Consider the following 16,390-nt stretch of genomic DNA (forward strand, 5'->3'; position numbering starts at 1 on the left):
TATGAGGGTATGTCGTACAGTCAGATCACTTCAGTGTTCCATCCTGATCAGATGAGGGTAAGTCGTACACAGTCAGATCACTTCAGTGTTCCATCCTGATCAGATGAGGGTAAGTCGTACACAGTCAGATCACTTCAGTGTTCCATCCTGATCAGATGAGGGTAAGTCGTACACAGTCAGATCACTTCAGTATTCCATCCTGATCATATGAGGGTATGTCGTACAGTCAGATCACTTCAGTGTTCCATCCTGATCAGATGAGGGTAAGCCGTACACAGTCAGATCACTTCAGTATTCCATCCTGATCAGATGAGGGTAAGTCGTACACAGTCAGATCACTTCAGTGTTCCATCCTGATCATATGAGGGTATGTCGTACACAGTCAGATCACTTCAGTGTTTCATCCTGATTAGATGAGGGTAAGTCGTGCAGTCTCTGAATGCCTTGTTACGTTTTACAAAGCTCCTACAGCATGATGAAGTGTCGCCATTTTATTTGCCTCTTACATGTATAATAATTTCAGATTTGAATTACATGCAATTCTGCTTTTGTTTGGCCGAAACAAAGACAGCTTATCAAATACAGTAAAAGATCTCTATTTTCCTATTGTTGTTGATTTGTATCTACAGTATATTAAAAAAGTTTATATATGAATTTGTGCCCTACGAACAAAATGTACAAGTGTACAGGTTATGGACTTCAAAGTTTCTATAACCAAAACCCTGGGGGAAAATCTTTCCAATATAGCTAGCAGAACAGCCCAGTAATGCCTTGTTCTTATTGGAAACTAGACTCAAGGGTCACACATCTGCTTATTCCAGTCAGTTCCAAATTAATGGCTACAACTGGCTTTGGATGGTTTTGGCTCTGTCTGATTAGCAGTTTGCAAAGCTTTCTTGGAAATTACACACAAGTAATTTAACAAGGGTATGACATACACCCCTATCCATCACAAACCCGACCTGTTGTTTTACAGATTCTGTCAAGTGATCGAGACATTCTAGAGCTGCTCCCGGCAGAGAGAGATTCCAAAGCTGGCTCGCTGCTGCAGTTTCCAATCCGGTTGCTGGATGCAGTTTGGGAGAGGGAGAAGACAGATGTAATGGTGGAGCTGATTTGTCAGAGTACAGGTCAGATGGAGAAGGTAGTGGTCAGAATCAAACTGTTGGGGCAGCAGCCCGAGTATGGTAAGTGTGTCCATGTGTATTTCCATTTATTTTATTTTTAAGGCTTGTATGTGCAAGACTGATTGAAATACAACATTTCCTCTTTTTGGATGAATCTTTTTTTTTTGTACTTCAAAACTTTAAGAAAAATATTCTGGGTTTAGCATAGACAAAATCATGAGAAGTGTGAGAAAGTTATGTTTCATCCTCCATCCCAGTTTACATCGCCTCATTACAAGTACAGCACCCCCCCCATATATCTCTTCATTACAAGTACAGCCCCCCCATATATCTCTTCATTACAAGTACAGCTCCCCCAGTATATATCTCTTCATTACAAGTACAGCCCCCCCTCCCAGTATATATCTTTTCATTACAAGAACAGCCCCCAGTATATGTCCTCTTTACAAGTACAGCCCCTGAGTATATATCTCCTCACTGCAAGTAGTCCCCCCTCCCTTGTATATATCTCTTCATTACAAGTACAGCACCCCCCCCCAGCATATATATGCGCCACTGAATGTTTTTAAGGTTCATGTCATTTAGTTAATTACACATGTATGAGATGTTTGTTACAATCAATTTTTTTTTACTGATATAATTAAATATTCCACTGTTTATTTGTTTTGTTTTGACAAAGGCTGGATAATTCAAAATTATGTACATGTGGGTGGATAAATTTGCCTAAATGTTTCAGTTCGAACTAAAGAGGTTGGATGGGGAACAGTATTTCATGTTATAGCGGGGAACTACCAGTCCTCTCTGGTGTTACTGTTAGCTGTCGTAGCAACTGTTGCCGTGGTGATCCTTGGTAAGTCCTGTCTGGTGTTGCTATTAGCTGTCATAGCAGCTGTTGCCGTGGTAACCCTAGGCAAGTCCCCTCTGGTGTTACTGTTGGCTGTCGTAGCAGATATTACCGTGGTAATCCTTGGTAAATTCTCACTGCAGTTACTGTCACCATAGATCTAAAATTCTAATGTTACTGTTACCCAAAAGCAAAATGGGCGAGTGAGTTTATGTTTACGTGTTTATTATGTAGGTAGCTTCAGGAAGGAGTTGTCATGACAACAGTGCGTTGGTAGTGTTGGATGGCATAGGTGATTAAGTTTTATTGTGAAAGACAACAAAATAGTAATGTATGTTGAGAATTCTGAAAATCCAGAACCAATCCCAGAGATGACATGAAGAGTGTTGGCTTTTACCATTGAAGGGTGTTGTTGCTCCATGACATCGTCCCAACTTCAACACACACATATGTGCAGCTGTTTATTCCACTCAGCATGCTGTAAGGTGGGGTGGTTAACATTGTTGTTGTTCTTTCTGATTACAGCATACTTTGCCATATTTGGACCGCGCTACAGCGTGAGCTCCGCCCCAGGCACCTTCTCTCAGCCCAGCTCCCCGAGAGCCCCGGGATCACCCTACTTAGGCTATGGAGACTCTCCAGGACACATCTCGCCTTACAAAGCTGACAGTAAGTCAACACATTACAAGTTACCATGTCTGTGGTCTCTCTGTCAGCCTCTGAGTTTGCCTGGTGATGTGGTTGCTCTGGTACCAGCCTTGGTCAAGTTTAGTAGTAATATAATTCTCTCTTTCTAACATGGTAGGAATGCTGTGTTTTGTACCCTGGGATAATCTGGTCCTTTTGTGATGTATACCCTCACATGTACCTTAGCTCAGCCCATTTTTGGATTATCTCACTATCCTAAATTGTCCATAGCATGTTGCAGAAGAAGAACAGATAAGATGGAGCTGTTGATTATTAACCCCAAATAACACTAGTCTGGTTTTTAATCTGGGTAATGAAATACATTTCCACTTTTTCTAAAATTTCTCCCTGATCTGTGAGATGAGGAAGTCAGTCAGGATTTTGAGAGCGTCACAATAAGTTGTTCACAGGGTTGTAGCAACATTGTTGTCAGATAGCCCATGTACTTAATTCTGTGTTTGTGTGTTGTTTTCAGGTATGAATTACTCGCCACCCGGCGGCCCTTTTTCCCCTGGAACCCCCTACAGATTGTGGAGCACTGGCTACAGGCCTCAGGAAGCCTCACCAGCCAGGCATCGGAAGAGTCCAGGCTCTCCCATTGGGGGGCTATAGCAAGCACAGGACTATTCACTGCAAAAAAATGATGTCGAAAATGATTTTTTTGAGGAGGAGGAAACAAAGAAGAAATAGAAAAAGATGTCACAAGTTACCCAAAATTATTTGTCAGTGATTACTGAATGTGCTCATCAAAACTTTGTTTTTTCACTCTACATGTGAGGTGATGTAAACATGCAAGAGGGCTTACTTAATCTGTGAAAGTACTGTTCAGACTGCTACCTGATCAGATAAGGGTAACCTTCAGCTTACCAGACATACCAGTGACATCAGAATAAGGCTGTTGGATTTAAGCCAGGAGGGCAAGTGGTTCGATGGTATTGGGGGGCCGGGGATAGAGGGAGGGAGTTACACTCGACACTCTGGCTTCCTCCACCCCATAACCAATGTTAAACACCAATCAAAGAAATAATACAAATAAAGTTGCCAGGAAAGTAAGGGACATACATCTGATCAGTATCTTTACACGGGAGATTTTGATAGAGAGCTACAACAGCAGCAAACTGTACAGTATTGTGAAATCATGCGAGAGCAATAGATCGATCTCAGCAAACTGTACAGTGTTGTGAAATCATGCGAGAGCAGTAGATACATCTCAGCAAACTGTACAGTGTTGTGAAATCATGCGAGAGCAGTAGATGCATCTCGGCAAACTGTACAGTATTGTGAAATCATGCGAGAGCAGTAGATACATCTCAGCAAACTGTACAGTGTTGTGAAATCATGCGAGAGCAGTAGACCCATCTCGGCAAACTGTACAGTATTGTGAAATCATGCGAGAGCAGTAGATACATCTCGGCAAACTGTACAGTGTTGTGAAATCATGCGAGAGCAGTAGATACATCTCGGCAAACTGTACAGTATTGTGAAATCATGCGAGAGCAGTAGATACATCTCGGCAAACTGTACAGTGTTGTGAAATCATGCGAGAGCAGTAGATGCATCTCGGCAAACTGTACAGTGTTGTGAAATCATGCGAGAGCAGTAGATCCATCTGGGCAAACTGTACAGTGTTGTGAAATCATGCGAGAGCAGTAGATACATCTCGGCAAACTGTACAGTATTGTGAAATCATGCGAGAGCAGTAGATACATCTCGGCAAACTGTACAGTATTGTGAAATCATGCGAGAGCAGTAGACCCATCTCGGCAAACTGTACAGTGTTGTGAAATCATGCGAGAGCAGTAGATACATCTCGGCAAACTGTACAGTATTGTGAAATCATGCGAGAGCAGTAGATGCATCTCGGCAAACTGGAAGGCAGAAGAAAGAATACATGGGCAGATAAGTGCTGTGGTGTGTGGGGAGTGTGTTTACGTTCACCATACAAACTTCTCACAGGTGTTACATAGTCCTTCTGATAGTAAAGTGTCCTAACCATCCATCAAAGCTGCCAGGGGAAACTGTGGAAGCTGTGCTTGGATGTCAGTGACCTCCCAGCAGTATCTACATCTTTACTGTTGTACATAGATGTATAGATGTATATATGTATGTATAAAATGTGTAAGTTGTGCAAGTCTTGTGTCTGTCTGTCTGTAGCCTAACGACTTCAGCTGGATACATTTAAGAGCAGGGAATCTCACTGATCCTGTTGTATGTCACATGGAATCTCACTGATCCTGTTGTATGTCACATGGATTGTCTGATTTACATGTTGATCTGTGAAGGCAGCGAGGTAACATCAGACATCATGCTTGTGTCATTGTGTAGAGCGCTGCTGACACAGTTTGTAATGGAGATTACTGTGAACTTGTCGTAAAGTCATGATAAGATAATGATGTACAAATATTATGAATGTCCCATGCCACACGTATAAATCATTGTCATTGAGTATGGCATTAGGTGCCAATCAGATCATCAGGTACTGTTAAGCAGTTTGTTCTGCCCAGTTAGTCTAATAGTGCATATGCACTTGTGAGTAAAGAAGCCAGTAAACTTCTCAGGAGAAATTCTAGACAAAGGTTTTTTTTGTTTTTTTTCAGTTTTTAAATTTTTTCATGCAAAAACTGACGTCAATACATCAAAAGAGGACTTCTGTTGAACTTTACAATGGAAGATGCATATAGATGTAGGTACATTGTATGGTGAACCTTGAGGGGTGTTACCTTTATTTCTCAAATAACTGCCAACTCATTAGATGTGCATTACTGGGAAAAAGTTAAAATCAAATAGATTTATCATTATATTTGTTATACGGTGCTTTTTCCATCTTGGCTCTTCATGTCACACAATTGTTTGTCCTGATTTTTACAGCTGTTTAATGCTGACTGATAGATGATGTTTTGTACTTTGTTATGTCTGCATTATACATGTATTAACTTCTGTGCATTTAGATATGTTGGATATTATATCTTTAGATGAGTCATGGTTTATTTTGACAATTGCAAACTTGTTGACAGTTCATCACAAGCTATATTCCCATTATTTCAATTCCCAAAGCTGTCAAACCAACAATCTGAAATCATGTTTTTATTCAAACAGTATTGTGACAACTGTTTCGTGTCAACTTTCATGGGATGTTTTCAGTCACTTTCCTCATACATACAGATATTATTTGATCATCTTATGAAAAAGTCTGGCTCTTCCAAGTATGTTCAGATAGGCCATATTCTTATCTCTTAATGCATATAGTATAAACATAGACTTACCTGTCACTCCATGAACAACAGCCATAGACAACCAAAGTGGGGTGAGGAGTTTGGTCCTGCTCAGATCAGGCCTAGACTGCAGTATGGAGGCTAGAGGAAAGGCTATCAGTTTGTATCCTCAGAACTTGGATAGTGGTACACGTCAGTTGTCTTATCTTCTGCACAATCAAATTTGCCTTTTCAGTAAGCTTTCAGAAGCAGGTCGAAGTCATTGGACACAGGCCCTGAGTAGGGAGCTCCCTTACCTTTATGGCAAAAAGTGGATGACAGCATTGAAACAAATCACTGTTATAATTAAAATGAAATGTCACATGGTGTGTCAAAAGTATTTGGTGGTGTCAGCACCATGGTTTTGCATTGCAGGCATCTGACTGTTAACCAAACTTCCAAGAGTTTCCAGTCACTTGATTTCTGCATTGAGCACTTGGTTTCTACATTGAGCACTTGGTTTGTACATTGAGCACTTGGTTTCTGCATTGTTTCTGCATTGAGCACTTGGTTTCTGTATTGAGCACTTGGTTTCTGCATTGAGCACTTGGTTTCTGCATTGATCACTTGGTTTTTGTATTGTTTCTGCATTGAGCACTTGGTTTCTGCCTTGAGCACTTGGTTTCTGCATTGTTTCTGCATTGATCACTTGGTTTCTGCACTGAGCACCTGCTTTCTGCATTGTTTCTGCATTGAGCACTTGGTTTCTGCATTGAGTACTTGGTTTCTGCATTGAGCACTTGGTTTATTAACCAGCTGAGGATTTCTGATAGTGCAGTGGATGTACACAAAAACTTTCATGTGTAAAGTGTGAAGTACTGGAATAGATACATGTACATAATAAGAGGATTTGTCTTAGAGCCAGTGTGCATTTGTTTTGGAGACTGTGTGCATTTGTCACCGTAGACAGGGCTTATGTTTATTACATGTGTAAAGAGCACCTGTTTGTAATTTGAGTTGGGTTGTATCTTTGCCCTGTTTGTATGTTTCCCTGTTTGTCACGTGACCCCGGCATGCCTGTTTGTAATGTGTCCCTGTTTGTCATCTTTCACCTTTCCAGGTCACTAACTATGCAAACCATAAGATGGTGGTGTGAAAACATTGTTCTGCATTCTGATGTATATGTTGTTTATGTACAGGGTGCTTAAGGACTTCAGACTAGTTTTAAACTTGTCGAAAGTGGAATTTTTCCTGTACGGAACCATTTTCTCCAAAGTCAATCTGCAGGATTGTGTGGAAATTCATGAATGGCAAGAATGTGTTCATCAACATTTGTTTTTAAAAAACCTGTGCTGTGAGACATACTGTTGAAGTACACTGTAGGTGCTTTCTCAGCCACCTGTGTTCTGCCATATTTGTCCACTGTTTGTTTCTAAGTGTAGTCTGTTTGTTGGCCCTCTGATGAAAATATGTGCGTGTCACTATTGCCAAATTGTAAGAACAATAAAAAAAAATGGTTTTGTATTCACAAGATGTTTGCTTTAACTTTGTCATACTTGTGGAAATAAGTCTGTTGACGGTAATAGATGATAGTCCTGAAACATTTGATTACAGACCTGTTTACTTTTACGAATTTGGCGTAATTGACGATTTTTTATCATCCATTACGCCACTACGCCATCGCCCAAATAATTACGAATATTGAAGAGTTTATACCACGAATTTTGGGGAATTAGTTCCGTACAATTCCCTGAAAAATATTTCGGTTTACCGCTGAGTACCGACCAAGGGAAATAACTCTTTAACGACTGGAATACAAACATAAGTGATCTCCCATTAAGACATACAGATGTCATTTAGAAAGTGGATTAAGTAACAGTATTATCGTTAATAGGGATTTCACTTCCAGAATATAGCACAGATTCTAGTGCTGAAAAGTGGCTGAGACCACTGAGGGTTTCGAAATCCCGCACCAAATCGCCAGCAACACGTCAACCGTCTAGACCACTCGACCAACACGCCTTCCAAAGAGAAAGAAGGTAGTTGACCGGTAGACTTTACAGCGAACATGCAAATTTCAGCACTAGAATTTGTGCTATATTCAGAAAGTGTCATCCCTATTAACGATAATACTGTTACTTAATCCACTTTCTAAATGACCATTCACCTAAGGCAGTGGTGTCATTTGTGATCACCAGAGGGGTAATGCATGTTCGCTGTAAAGTCAACCGGTCAACTTTTTTATTTTTGTGGAAGGCGTGTTGGTCAAGTGGTCTAGACGGTTGACATGTATTGCTGGCGATTTGGTGCGGGATTTCGAAACCCGCAGTGGTCTCAGCCGTTTTTCAGCACTAGAATCTGTGCTATATTCAGGAAGTGTAATCCCGATTAACGATATTAACCCCTATTTCTCCGCCCAGGTGTGCCAGTATTGAGTAGTACTGAATACAGTACGCCGATGTGCATTGCTCCGCACTGGGGAGGAAACTGCCTAGCCGCTTTCGCCGCCAATTCACTTCTAGCAGACAATTGCCTGCCATGTCTAGACGCGCTCCTGTGCCGGATTCTGATATGTCCGGTGATGAGGAGATACCAACAAAAAGACGCGCAAATCATCCAAGTAGACATTCCGAAGGACAAATATACAAATGTCTGACCATGTCTTGGAGGATCCGCTAAAGCGGACTGTTATGTTCATTGCCGATTGTGTAGAAAAGATTCTATTTGTGCAAACGGAGGACAAATGACTGCAGAAAACAAATCAACATATCTAGCACCACGACCAATTACCTAGCGAGGAGTGAGAAAAACAGCCAAACAAAGCTTCCGCAGCTAGTCGTATAAACTGAAGTGACCATGTGCATTTGCCGCTTTCCTCTGCTAACTCGCCAACCCAGTGCTTCCAAAGGGTATTTCCCGACGCTGAAATAGCTAAAGGTATGGAATTCTCCTTGGGTTTTACCACCATGTTGTCTTTTGGTCAGCATCTGGACTATCATTACCGTTGACATAGTGGTGTTATGGACAGTTGGTACCGTAGTGTAATATTTTTTTTTTGTGAAAAAAGCTTTCGATTTTCAGACAGTAACCATTTTCTTCTGTGATATATTGATTTTATTTTGTGCATCATCTTATACTTCATTCTCTATTTTCACCAAACAAAAGGGTTAATCTAGACACTCATATTAAAGATACAACGAAGGAATTGGGTAATATGATTTTGCTTAAATTTTATCTTGTGTGGATACTACTCGCATGTCAGTTGATTTGCAGCTATCATTTATAAACCTGTGTTCATTTTGCATGAAAAAATATTTTTATATATGCTGGTTTTGTGGAGGAGGTTTTGTTTTTGTGAAATTAGTAGGAGCATACATTAAACAGAAATATAGACATATTATCAAAAAAGTGGTGTAAAATGAGTTCAACTTTGTGATTCAACTAGTGATTTGAACCCTAATTTCATTGTTATGTATATGTACTCTTATATTTTTAATGACTCATTTGGAAATGTCCAGTGCCAGTTTGAACTTCAGCAACTGCTTATACATGGGTGGTGCCTTGTGTGTAATATCATATTAGTTTGGGTATTGGTTTATTGCAAGAATGTACTGTTGCAGAAATAAAGCCATGCCTTTTATCAAAGAAGTAGAAAAAAACTAGCTAAGAATCTCTTATTCAGAGAATGAAATCACAGCCACTCACCATTTCTGCATATGGAAGTAATGGTAGTAGTAGCAGGCAATTCCCAGTTGTGGCTAGGAGCCTGAACTCATAAACCAATGAAGTCATATCGGAATTGCTAGGTAATAGGTATTAAAAATAAATTTCAGTGAACAGAAAATTTATTGACTGAATTTAAAAAAAAAATACTCCAGTTTTTCAAAAACTAAAGGTTACGATACTGTTACTTAGTTAATGATTCGTGATGTAAGAATTCTTTCTTTCTTTCAACAGGTGAAAATGTATTCAAGTTACTGGGTACAGAGGTGAAATCTGCTGGATTGAGCTGGACAAATTGTCTTGCTTTAGGCTGTGATCATGTTAAGGTCATAGACCGGAAGCACAAATCAGTCTCTGCATATATTAAAGAAGAATGTCTGAGCGTGATCCTTGGTCGTTGCACTTTATATGCCATCCACATTGGGGCACGAAAGGCTGCAAATGAGTGTCTGTCCCCCTTTGAAGAGTCCCTGACTGACATCTACTATTTTTTTCCAGAAGAGTTCTACACGACTTGATAAATTTAAAGGAAAACTGTGGCATCGTACAGAAAAATGTGAAAGCATGTGTGTACCAGATGGCTTAGTCTAAGCAGGTAGTTACTCTTTCACATTTCATAATGCATACTGCCAGTGTAAGTGCCATTTGCTAAAAGATGTAGATGAATGAGGAACTTTAACATCACCTACCTGTCTGTTTATTGTTTATTACTGGAATTATAATTTGTAATAAGTTGATTGTACCAACAATAAATTGTTTGTAACAGTGTCTTTGGTAATTTGTTTCAGGTGTCTTGCTCGTATGGTTCAGAATTGGGATGCTGTGAATGTCTTTCTTGAGATTTTTTTCTCCAGGAAAGCAGGAGCTAGTGAAGGGGTCAAATAAGGATGATCCTTGTGCAGGGAAGAAAATTGAAAGTATACTGACTGTTGTTAGGTCACCAACAAACTGTTATTGGCCCATTTCCTTCTATTTGTCCATTCTCTGTTTGATTCAGTGCTACTTGTTCTTCAAGCTTCTGGGTGGAAAATTCTCACCCTTGGTAGATGAGGACCATATTCGATTGTTACTTAAAGTCATCAGCATAGAGAATGAAATCATGACATGAAGTCCATTACATGCAGCCTTGTAATCTGAAAGACAGCCAGAGTATACTCATTTGTCATTTTGCAGAAGCTTTTCTGGGCAAGAGAGGGGAAAAATCATCTAAGGAAGGAAGAGAATCAGTGATTTTTACAAATCTGTTAAGAAATATTATCAGACAATAACTAAAGTACATTTTGGAGAAATTACCTCTGTCAGATAGCGTACTGAATCATGCTAAGGTGGCTGATCCAGCTGTAAGATGCATAGATGACAAGTCTGACAGTACCCTTGAAAGCTTCTGCTTAAATCACTGCCGGTCAGATTTGGCTGCAGAGACTATTTGAACTTTCATCTGAACTAGACTGCATATTACCTTTCTGTGACCACATAGTGCCATTGACCTGTTGTCTTTTTGATTCAGTGTAAAATTTGGAACGATGTTTACACTCTTGGACAGAAAAACTTTCTGATAGATCAATATATGGTGTTTTATAACTTTGATGAGTTGTTTAGTTCTTGTGCTGTTCACAAGTCAATGTTTGAGTGTGTTAATATAAAAAAGGGCACTTTGTGTGTAATGGTTTGTAAGAAAAAAATTGTTCTAGGTCTCCTGAGGGTTTTTTTTTTTAATATTGACATTTCAATAGACCTTGGGAGTATATGGACAACCTAGTTATCTGATCGTCAACAATAATAACCATAAATAACAATACTACTCATTTTCGTCTTAGATTATTAAGTTTTGTCACTTTGATTCCTCCAGGTAAAATTTTGAGGTAAACAGGTCTGTGATTAGTTTTCAAACTAAACATTTATTTATGTTTTAAAGGGGGTTTACAGTCTCCGACTGAAAATTAGCTTTGCATTGCAAGGCTGAGAGGAGAAGACAGTAAATATTGTGTGTAGTGTATCTGTAATTCAGATGACCAGTGCATGCAATTACAAAAATACTAGCCACAAAAATAGTTAGCCAGTGAGAACACTATCATACACAATGCAGCGGGCAGGTACTCTTGCGCCGTGCAGGTACTCTTGCGCCGTGCAGGTACTCATGCACCGGACAGGTAGTCACTGTTGTAATTAAAATGAAATGTCACATTTGGTGGTGCCAACACCATGGTTTGGCATTGCAAACACCTAACTGTTAACCAAGTTTCCGGGAGTTTACCGTCACTTGATATCTGCATTTATCACTTGGTTTCTGCATTGATCACCTGGTTTCTGCATTGATCACTTGATTTCTGCATTGATCACTTGTATTAGAACTCAGGATGGCTGCATGTACCCATCCTCCTTCTACCGCTTCATCATCATTACAGGTGTGTGATGAGTGGTATTAGAAATGAGGATGGCTGCATGTACAAATCCTCCTCCTACCACTTCACCATCATTACAGGTGTGTGATAAGTGGTATTAGAACTCAGGATGGCTGCATGTATAAATCCTCCTCCTACCACTTCACCATCATTACAGATGTGTGATGAGTGGTATTAGAAATGAGGATGGCTGCATGTACAAATCCTCCTCCTACCACTTCACCATCATTACAGGTGTGTGATAAGTGGTATTAGAAATGAGGATGGCTGCATGTACAAATCCTCCTCCTACCACTTCACCATCATTACAGGTGTGTGATGAGTGGTATTAGAACTGAGGATGGCTGCATGTACAAATCCTCCTACCACTTCACCATCATTACAGGTGTGTGATGAGTGGTATTAGAACTGAGGATGGCTGCATGTATAAATCCTCCTCCTACCACTTCACCATCATTACAGATGTGTGATGAGTGGTATTAAAACTCAGGATGGCTGCATGTACAAAACCTCCTCCTACCACTTCACCATCATTACAGGTGTGTGATAAGTGGTATTAGAAATGAGGATGGCTGCATGTACAAATCCTCCTCCTACCACTTCACCATCATTACAGGTGTGTGATGAGTGGTATTAGAACTCAGGATGGTTGCATGTACAAATCCTCCTCCTACCACTTCACCATCATTACAGGTGTGTGATAAGTGGTATTAGAACTCAGGATGGCTGCATGTACAAAACCTCCTCCTACCACTTCACCATCATTACAGATGTGTGATTTGCGGTGTTAGAACTCGGGATGGCTCCATGTATAAATCCTCCTCCTACCACTTCACCATCATTACAGGTGTGTGATGAGTGGTATTAGAACTGAGGATGGCTGCATGTATAAATCCTCCTCCTACCACTTCACCATCATTACAGATCTGTGATTAGCTGTGTTAGAACTGAGGATGGCTGCATGTACAAATCCTCCTCCTACCACTTCACCATCATTACAGGTGTGTGATGAGTGATGTTAGAACTGAGGATGGCTGCATGTACAAAACCTCCTCCTACCACTTCACCATCATTACAGGTGTGTGATGAGCGGTATTAGAACTCAGGATGGCTGCATGTACAAAACCTCCTCCTACCACTTCACCATCATTACAGGTGTGTGATGAGTGGTGTTAGAACTGAGGATGGCTGCATGTATAAATCCTCCTCCTACCACTTCACCATCATTACAGATCTGTGATTAGCGGTGTTAGAACTCGGGCTGGCTGCATGTACAAAACCTCCTCCTACCACTTCACCATCATTACAGATGTGTGATGAGTGGTATTAGAACTGAGGATGGCTGCATGTACAAATTCTCCTACCACTTCACCATCCTTACAGGTGTGTGATGAGTGGTATAAGAACTGAGGATGGCTGCATGTGCAAATCCTCCTCCTACCACTTCACCATCATTACAGATCTGTGATTAGCGGTGTTAGAACTGAGGATGGCTGCATGTACAAAACCTCCTCCTACCACTTCACCATCATTACAGGTGTGTGATGAGTGGTGTTAGAAATGAGGATGGCTGCATGTACAAATCGTCCTACCACTTCACCATCATTACAGATGTGTGATGAGTGGTATTAGAACTCAGGATGGCTGCATGTACAAAACCTCCTCCTACCACTTCACCATCATTACAGGTGTGTGATGAGTGGTATAAGAACTCAGGATGGCTGCATGTGCAAATCCTCCTCCTACCACTTCACCATCATTACAGATGTGTGATGAGTGGTATTAGAACTCAGGATGGCTGCATGTACAAAACCTCCTCCTACCACTTCACCATCATTACAGGTGTGTGATGAGTGGTATAAGAACTGAGGATGGCTGCATGTGCAACTCCTCCTCCTACCACTTCACCATCATTACAGATCTGTGATTAGCGGTGTTAGAACTGAGGATGGCTGCATGTACAAATCCCCCTCCTACCACTTCACCATCATTACAGGTGTGTGATGAGTGGTGTTAGAACTGAGGATGGCTGCATGTACAAATCCTCCTCCTACCACTTCACCATCATTACAGATGTGTGATGAGTGGTATTAGAACTCAGGATGGCTGCATGTACAAAACCTCCTCCTACCACTTCACCATCATTACAGGTGTGTGATGAGTGGTATTAGAACTGAGGATGGCTGCATGTACAAAACCTCCTCCTACCACTTCATCATTACAGATGTGTGATAGTGGTATTAGAACTCAGGAAGGCTGCATGTACAAATCCTCCTCCTACCACTTCATCATTACAGATGTGTGATGAGTGGTATTAGAACTGAGGATGGCTGCATGTATAAATCCTCCTCCTACCACTTCACCATCATTACAGATGTGTGATGAGTGGTATTAGAACTCAGGATGGCTGCATGTACAAAACCTCCTCCTACCACTTCACAATCATTACAGGTGTGTGATGAGCGCTGTTAGAACTCAGGATGGCTACATGTACAAATCTTCCTCCTACCACTTCACCATCATTACAGGTGTGTGATGAGTGGTATTAGAACTCAGGATGGCTGCATGTATAAATCCTCCTCCTACCACTTCACCATCATTACAGATGTGTGATAAGCGCTGTTAGAACTCAGGCTGGCTGCATGTACAAATCTTGATCCTACCACTTCACCATCATTACAGGTGTGTGATGAGTGGTGTTAGAACTGAGGATGGCTGCATGTATAAATCCTCCTCCTACCACTTCACCATCATTACAGGTGTGTGATGAGTGGTATTAGAACTCAGCATTGCTGCATGTACAAATCTTCCTCCTCCCACTTCACCATCATTACAGATGTGTGATGAGCGGTGTTAGAACTGAGGATGGCTGCATGTACAAATCCTCCTACCACTTCACCATCATTACAGGTGTGTGATGAGTGGTATTAGAACTGAGGATGGCTGCATGTATAAATCCTCCTCCTACCACTTCACCATCATTACAGATGTGTGATGAGTGGTATTAAAACTCAGGAGGGCTGCATGTACAAAACCTCCTCCTACCACTTCACCATCATTACAGATGTGTGATGAGTGGTATTAGAACTCAGGATGGTTGCATGTACAAATCCTCCTCCTACCACTTCACCATCATTACAGGTGTGTGATAAGTGGTATTAGAACTCAGGATGGCTGCATGTACAAAACCTCCTCCTACCACTTCACCATCATTACAGATGTGTGATTTGCAGTGTTAGAACTCGGGATGGCTCCATGTATAAATCCTCCTCCTACCACTTCACCATCATTACAGGTGTGTGATGAGTGGTATTAGAACTGAGGATGGCTGCATGTATAAATCCTCCTCCTACCACTTCACCATCATTATAGATGTGTGATGAGTGATATTAGAACTCAGGATGGCTGCATGTACAAATCCTCCTACCACTTCACCATCCTTACAGGTGTGTGATTAGCTGTGTTAGAACTGAGGAGGGCTGCATGTACAAATCCTCCTCCTACCACTTCACCATCATTACAGGTGTGTGATGAGTGGTATTAGAACTCAGGATGGCTGCATGTACAAATCCTCCTCCTACCACTTCACCATCATTACAGATGTGTGATGAGTGGTATTAGAACTCAGGATGGCTGCATGTATAAATCCTCCTCCTACCACTTCACCATCATTACAGGTGTGTGATGAGCGGTATTAGAACTCAGGATGGCTGCATGTACAAAACCTCCTCCTACCACTTCACCATCATTACAGGTGTGTGATGAGTGGTGTTAGAACTGAGGATGGCTGCATGTATAAATCCTCCTCCTACCACTTCACCATCATTACAGATCTGTGATTAGCTGTGTTAGAACTGAGGATGGCTGCATGTACAAAACCTCCTCCTACCACTTCACCATCATTACAGATGTGTGATGAGTGGTATTAGAACTGAGGATGGCTGCATGTACAAATTCTCCTACCACTTCACCATCCTTACAGGTGTGTGATGAGTGGTATAAGAACTGAAGATGGCTGCATGTGCAAATCCTCCTCCTACCACTTCACCATCATTACAGATGTGTGATTAGCGGTGTTAGAACTGAGGATGGCTGCATGTACAAAACCTCCTCCTACCACTTCACCATCATTACAGGTGTGTGATGAGTGGTGTTAGAAATGAGGATGGCTGCATGTACAAATCGTCCTCCTACCACTTCACCATCATTACAGATGTGTGATGAGTGGTATTAGAACTCAGGATGGCTGCATGTACAAAACCTCCTCCTACCACTTCACCATCATTACAGGTGTGTGATGAGTGGTATAAGAACTCAGGATGGCTGCATGTGCAAATCCTCCTCCTACCACTTCACCATCATTACAGATGTGTGATGAGTGGTATTAGAACTCAGGATGGCTGCATGTACAAAACC

At 41.1% G+C, this 16,390-nt stretch overlaps 1 protein-coding gene across 1 annotated transcript in view; it reads left to right on the plus strand.

Annotated features, from left to right (window-relative positions):
- Positions 1–7,380, plus strand: part of LOC135467599 (nuclear pore membrane glycoprotein 210-like) — a 74,486-nt gene extending 67,106 nt beyond the window's left edge. The window contains exons 49-52 of the mRNA XM_064745372.1: positions 977–1,187; positions 1,864–1,977; positions 2,497–2,640; positions 3,134–7,380. Of these exons, the coding sequence (XP_064601442.1) occupies positions 977–1,187; positions 1,864–1,977; positions 2,497–2,640; positions 3,134–3,270 (606 nt within the window). The 3' untranslated portion in view covers positions 3,271–7,380. The remainder of the gene's footprint in view (positions 1–976; positions 1,188–1,863; positions 1,978–2,496; positions 2,641–3,133) is intronic.
- Positions 7,381–16,390: the final 9,010 nt, after the last annotated feature.

This window comes from Liolophura sinensis, chromosome 6, assembly GCF_032854445.1.
Source record: "Liolophura sinensis isolate JHLJ2023 chromosome 6, CUHK_Ljap_v2, whole genome shotgun sequence".
NCBI classification, from domain to species: Eukaryota; Metazoa; Mollusca; class Polyplacophora; order Chitonida; family Chitonidae; genus Liolophura; species Liolophura sinensis.